The sequence below is a fragment of the Salmo trutta genome, chromosome 27 (genome assembly GCF_901001165.1).
Source record: "Salmo trutta chromosome 27, fSalTru1.1, whole genome shotgun sequence".
Classification (NCBI taxonomy): Eukaryota; Metazoa; Chordata; class Actinopteri; order Salmoniformes; family Salmonidae; genus Salmo; species Salmo trutta.
In genome coordinates this window covers 3,239,811-3,246,778 of record NC_042983.1, presented here as the reverse complement: position 1 = coordinate 3,246,778, position 6,968 = coordinate 3,239,811, and the positions used below count along the sequence as shown (strand labels likewise).

Here is a 6,968-nt window from a genome sequence, read left to right as displayed (position 1 = left end):
CAATGAAACTGCTATGCAGTTGTCGGATATCGCTGGTTAGCGCTGGAACTGATTGAATCTAGGCCCTAGCGATGAGCTATTAAATGTTAATTATCTTGTGGTTAGTAAGAGACCTTTAACTACATACGGTGATTTACTTTCATAGCTTTGGTTGACATTTTGTATCTTACAGATGTATACAGATTCTCTCAGTATTCATGGACGTCATTCAATGGCAACATTGGCAAACATGCAGAACACTTTAAAGACCACTGGGATAGCATAAATATTACACAGACATGGAGTAGTGCTTTATTGCAGAGCTTCACGGGCTATGTGATGTTCAGTATAGCTGCGGTATAGTCCCAGAATGAAAGAGGATAGAAACCTGATGTTTCAGCAGTGCCTTAATGGTCATGAACAGTCTTAATCAAGTTTTTCATGAAATATCTGAAGGAAACTTTGGTCATCAAACTATGATGACCAAAGTATGAAAAATGACTGTTGCTTCTACATTGACAAAGTTGTATCATAAAGTTACTGGTCCCCTCCCCCATGTTAAACACTTGGAATCATTAAGGGTACAAGGTGACATCCCCTTAACTCATTTTATTACACCAATGGTAACATGATGTTATCTTACCTACATACGTTCTGCCTTGTAACCAACATTGAAGAAGATGTGTTTGCAGAGGGGTGTGGTTCATATAGCTAGATAGCTACTCTACTGGTGCTAAATTTTGACTGTAGGGTGTTAGTAAATATAATTAAAAGTTTACCCTCTGGCAAAGCTACTTATATGTTTCCCCATTCATCCATGTCTGGTGTTCGTTACTGGTTAGCTAGGTATTCAGCCATCATGGAACAAAAGTCACCAAATTTGTCAGTGCTGCTGTAAACCGCATCACAAGAGACATTCCAAACGGGAGATGTATAAAAAATATATATAGAATTGATGCAATTTTAACGTTGTTTGAGTTGCTTTTGTGTATCACCAAATGTGCTTGAGATGATTTTACTGCAACACTGCTCAAAACATCCAAGTTGCTTGACATCGAGCTTTCAAAAAGCTGTCAGTCATGGTGAGCTCATGAATATAAGCTCCCCGCCCACTTAGCCTGTCTTGTTAAACTTCCTGGTAGTTTCAGAATTAATGTTTAGGTCCTTTAAAGATGATTGTTATTTTTGTTTGGTTCTTTTATCTCATAGTATTGCATCCATCCCAAGGACAACAAGGACCTACCATGGGACAGAAGCATATTGAAGGTCATTGCTCCTGCTTTGATTCTCCAGTGCAGGGCTGCCCTATAGATGAGCCTAAAGGACTATGTAGATCATGTCTGGCCGGTGATATCACATGTGATATGTATAATCATGATTTATTGCTCGATATAGACATGTAAATAGAACTGACCAAGGAGCACAATATACATTCCATCATTCATCTTATATAAAGCAAACAACCCTCTTCTTTGTATGTTAATAAAAACAAATGTATTCCTTTATTTAACTAGGCAAGTCAGTTAAGAGCAAATTCTTATTTACAATGACAGCCTACCGGGGAACCGCGGGTTAACTGCCTTGTTCAGGGGCAGAATGACAAATTTGTATGTTGTCGGCTCGGGGATATGATCCAGCAACCTTTTGGTTACTGGCAAAAATCTCTAACCACTAAGCTACCTGCACTAGGCTATGCACATATAACACATATCAATAACATACTTTAGGATTTCTCAGTGATATGCTAATACAATACATCAAGTCTGAGCTGTTTGTTTTTCATTGGCCGTAAGATATACTGTGATGATCGTCATGGGGTGCTCAGTGAAGTTAATAGTCCACAGTACGTCGATAAGAACAGTTCCCCAACAAATTACTTTTACAATATGAGCATGTAGTCTACTAAACAGCCCTTATGTTCATGCAGAACTGTGAAATATTCCTATCATGAAATATTATTTGGTACACAATACAGAAAAACTCATTCTCCATTCCCTCCCCTGACCACTGAACTTTGGTCCTTAACTTGACACCTTGACCTCCGACCCCAACCCCATTAACAAAAGTGGTCACAGTTGGCCATACGTGATTTAAAACACACCTATGTTTGTTACACAGTTGTATGGATATACACTTATAATAACTTCTACAAATGTTTCAAGAGACGACTGGTTAAATCCATGCACTTCATGCACAGATGATGGTCATCCTCCAGGCCCACATAGTAGGGTCTCAATGGGTTCCATTCAGAAAGGAGTTTAAGGAGAAAGTTGGGAAATATGCAGATGAAGTCAATTGGATGAGAGCCATGTATTAGTTTCCTTTCAGTTTATTTTAATGTTGGTTTGATTGTCTGTTGTTGTTTTTGTCATTGTTGTTGTGGTCGTGGTTGTGTTTGTGGTTTTTGTTTAGAAGTTTTTCCTCAGTCATTTGTCCAGGTGTCTTACATTAGTCTCTTTCAGAGGGTCAGGAGGCCATAGGTGTCCCCGTCTACTTCATGCCGCTCCGCAGCACCTGATTGGCTGCGATAAGCATGACACTGATGATGAAAGCAATGGCGAAAGCACATATCAGGCTCTTGCGTACACACGTCTGCTTGACTTGCTGCGTTGGACTAGCTGCTTGACAGGGAAGGGAGGCAAGAGGATAAGGAAGGTATTTTAGAGGAAAAGAGCTACAGTACATATAACGCAGCTACCTCCGGGCTATGCATTTTCCCACCACGTCAACTTTCCATATCTCTCACTTGTTACTCCCTCTCAGTTAATCTACAGTGAGGGAAAAAAAGTATTTTATCCCTGCTGATTTTGTATGTTTGCCCACTGACAAAGAAATGATCAGTCTATAATTGTAATGGTAGGTTTATTTGAACAGTGAGAGACAGAATAACAACAAAAAAATCCAGAAAAAAAACGCATGTCAAAAATGTTATAAATTGATTTGCATTTTAATGAGGGAAATAAGTATTTGACCCCTCTGCAAAACATTACTTAGTACTTGGTGGCAAAACCCTTGCTGGCAGTCACAGAGGTCAGACGTTTCTTGTAGTTGGCCACCAGGTTTGCACACATCTCAGGAGGAATTTTGCCCCACTCCTCTTTGCAGATCTTCTCCAAGTCATTAAGGTTTCAAGGCTGACGTTTGGCAACTCGAACCTTCAGCTCCCTCCACAGATTTTGTATGGGATTAAGGTCTGGAGACTGGCTAGGCCACTCCAGGACCTTAATGTGCTTCTTCTTGAGCCACTCCTTTGTTGCCTTGGCCGTGTGTTTTGGGTCATTGTCATGCTGGAATACCCATCCACGACCCATTTTCAATGCCCTGGCTGAGGGAAGGTGGTTCTCACCCAAGATTTGACGGTACATGGCCCCGTCCATCGTCCCTTTGATGCGGTGAAATTGTCCTGTCCCCAGAAAAACACCCCCAAAGCATAATGTTTCCACCTCCATGTTTGATGGTGGAGATGGTGTTCTTGGGGTCATAGACAGCATTCCTCCTCCTCCAAACACGGCGAGTTGAGTTGATGCAAAATAGCTCCATTTTGGTCTCATCTGACCACAACACACCTAGTGTGGATTTCAGTCCTTCACGGCGTAGTGTGTTACCAATTGTTTTCTTGGTGACTATGGTTCCAGCTGCCTTGAGATCATTGACAAGATCCTCCCGTGTAGTTCTGGGCTGATTCCTCACCGTTCTCATGATCATTGCAACTTCACGAGGTGAGATCTTGCATGGAGCCCCAAGCCGAGGGAGATTGACAGTTCATTTGTGTTTCTTCCATTTGCCAATAATCGCACTAACTGTTGTCACCTTCTCACTAAGCTGCTTGGCGATGGTCTTGTAGCCCATTCCAGCCTTGTGTAGGTCTACAATCTTGTCCCTGACATCCATGGAGAGCTCTTTGGTCTTGGCCATGGTGGAGCGTTTGGAATCTGATTGATTGCTTCTGTGGACAGGTGTCTTTTATACAGGTAACAAGCTGAGATTAGGAGCACTCCCTTTAAGAGTGTGTTCCTAATCTCAGCTCGTTACCTGTATAAAAGACACCTGGGAGACAGAAATCTTTCTGATTGAGAGGGGGTGAAATACTTATTTCCCTCATTAATGTCACGACTTCCGCCGAAGTCGGCCCCTCCCCTTGTTTGTGCGACGTTCGGCGGTTGACGTCACCGGCTTACTGGTCACCCCCGATCTATGTTTCCCTGTTCGTTTTGTTTTGTCTTAATTATACACACCTGTTTTCAATTCCCTGATTATGTTCCTTATTTAACCCTCTGGCTTCCCTTTTTGTCTTGTCTGTGATTGTTCATGTTTAGTGGTTGTTGGAGGTGTTTCTCCCAACCCTGTTATTTTGCTGTGGGAGAATTTTTGATTGTGGTTTTTGAGTAAACACATTTGTTTGCACTTATCCCTGTGTCCTGCACCTGACTCCGATACTTCTCCAAACGAAAGCGTTACAATTAAAATGCAAATCAATTTATAACATTTTTGACATGCGTTTTTCTTTTGTTGTTATTCTGTCTCTCACTGTTCAAATAAACGTACCATTAAAATTATAGACTGATCATTTCTTTGTCAGTGGGCAAACGTACAAAATCAGCAGGGGATCAAATACTTTTTTCCCTCACTGTATATGCCTGTCTCAAGAAAACAATTAAACACGGTGTATTATAGTGTGTACAATAAGTATCTTATGATCTATATCCACCTGAAGTGTGTACTATAAAGTGTGTACTATAAGATCCCTTACTGTCTATATCAACCTGGCAGGCCCCTGGGTTCTCTATATGGCTCTCCTCGGTCATGATGATGTTCTCGATGTCCTTCATGGTCAGGTGGTCACAGAACGTATCGTACAGCAGCCTCTTCAGCTCCTCCACCGTCAGCTTCTGCATGTCGGTCTAGACACAAGCACACATGCACAGACAATCACGAGCTGTTGTCACTACGGTGGAGATACTGTTTCAAGGATGATTTTATGTTTTTCACCCCAATGGATATGGTTTAGATTTGGGAATGGTAAGCTGATCCTGGACTTTCTAGCCTGAGTGAACAACACAACACTGCCCATTGATGCGTGTGACATATTGAATGACTGTCTTGACTTGGGAACATACACTTCCATACACACATTACAACGTGTGTGTTTGTTCTAGATTGAACACAAAAACACTGCTTAGGCATAGACATTGCCAAGGGAAGCCTGAATCAGTCTCTAAATACTTGGTGACTCCTATTACTGTCAATATGGGAGGGTAATTATCTGGCAAACTGTCACAGAATCAATGCCTGATTACATCTACATAGATTTCACTTTATTTGATAATAAGACAAGCGTAGAAAAGGGATGGCACTGTCCTATTATGCATCCAACCAAATCTGGCAATTATATTTGTCTTTGTTCCAAGTCACAAAGACTTAGATAAACGTGATAGATAAATGATTTGATAGATAGATGACAGCTATAGCGAAGCATCCTGATCACCCAGAAGCCTTTGCTTCAGCTTGTCAGTGGTAATCAGCAGGAGAGATGCGGGTAATGATTACTTACCTTCCAGAACACGGAGTCAAAGTCGGTTCCGTGGAACTTGTCAGGCATTCCGGCTGCTGTCAGCTTGGGTCCGAGGAGAGTGACAAACTCCTCGAAATCCACCTGACCATCACCTGTTGATGACAGTGGGTCGAAGACATCTGTTATGCTAGTGTGTTTGCGAGCCCACATGAATGCGTGTATGCATAACTATGTGGGTGCCTGTGTGAGTGCCCTGAGTATGTCCGTCGGGGTGTGTGTGTGTGTGTGTGTGTGTGCGTGTCTCACCGTCCATGTCCAGTCTCTGTATGATGACCTCCAGCTCCACCTCGTTGGGCATGTATCCCAGGGATCTCATGGCCATGCCTAGCTCCTGCTTGGAAATAAAGCCATTCCCATCACGGTCAAACACCTTGAACGCCTCACGGATCTCTGCAGAGAAGACACATACGAAGGAGTATATGAAACCAGCCCACCTGTTCTGTGCGCCTAAGAAATCAATCAATCAATTAATGTCTGGTTGTGCGTGTGTGTTTGGTGGGTGGATCTTAATTGCACAAGGCCTATTATTTGGCCGGGAATAGTATTTTTATTGATTCTACACATCACTTTGGTCAAGTTGATTCTCTCCAACTGACTTGTAAGTTGCAGCAATTTTTGGGGTTGCAAACGGCCTATATCGCATCGATATTAGTCAGGAACATTTATTCCAGTGCTCAAATTTATAAAAAAAAATGTAAGTAGGATAATTTTGGTCATCGAGTCGTAATGGTATCCAATTAAACTTTGAGTGAGGCGTAGTGCCTTTACAGCCCTCTACTGGGCCCTCGAAACAAAGCTAATCGAGAATGATGTTCTGTAACCCAACCCTGGAGAGAAAAATACTAGGATTGAAGCAAATGTAAGGAATTATAACTTTATAACAAATCATTCAAAACATTTACAGTTAACAGGAATATGTTAGCTGTAGAGACAAATTATAATGCAAAAGTTAATTTACAAAAATCTGGCTAACATTGGCCAGCTAGCTATGCATTTAGCTTTCTATGTGTGCGGTTCACAGTTATATGAATTGTAATTTGTCTTGTTTAATGTTTTAGGAACTCCTGAGCAAACCAGAAAGCAAGGCTATCATCTTGTGAAAACCAGTGGAAGTAAAGAATTCAGCTAAAGCATTTAACGTTACTGGAAATTGAATGAACAATTTTGTAAACTTGACTTGCTCCTTCAAAACAAATATATAAGTCCGAATTGTCATTGTTCTTTATTGAAGTAATGTTAACGTAGAGATTGAAGATATTTGTCTTGCAATGCAGCTGAAGTAACATAGCTAGCTAACTCTTTTATTGCTTATTGTGTAGTAGAGGATACAAATACCTGTATTCCTATGGATGGGTAGCTATGTAGCCAATTTGTGTATAGACCTTAAAACATTTGGTATAAATATTAGTTCAGAATA

General features: G+C 41.2%; 1 protein-coding gene across 2 annotated transcripts in view; it reads right to left on the bottom strand.

The window, feature by feature from the left end:
* Positions 1 to 2,350: 2,350 nt before the first annotated feature.
* cabp7a (calcium binding protein 7a) overlaps positions 2,351 to 6,968 on the bottom strand; it is a 74,050-nt gene continuing 69,432 nt past the window's right edge. The window contains exons 2-5 of one of the 2 annotated variants that reach the window (XM_029716339.1): positions 5,798 to 5,941; positions 5,531 to 5,643; positions 4,730 to 4,880; positions 2,351 to 2,518 (exon numbers count right to left, since the gene is read on the bottom strand). In XM_029716339.1, the coding sequence (XP_029572199.1) occupies positions 2,475 to 2,518; positions 4,730 to 4,880; positions 5,531 to 5,643; positions 5,798 to 5,941 (452 nt within the window). In that variant the 3' untranslated portion in view covers positions 2,351 to 2,474. Of the gene's footprint in view, positions 2,598 to 4,729; positions 4,881 to 5,530; positions 5,644 to 5,797; positions 5,942 to 6,968 lie in introns of both variants that reach the window. The other variant, XM_029716338.1, reaches the window with a different exon arrangement.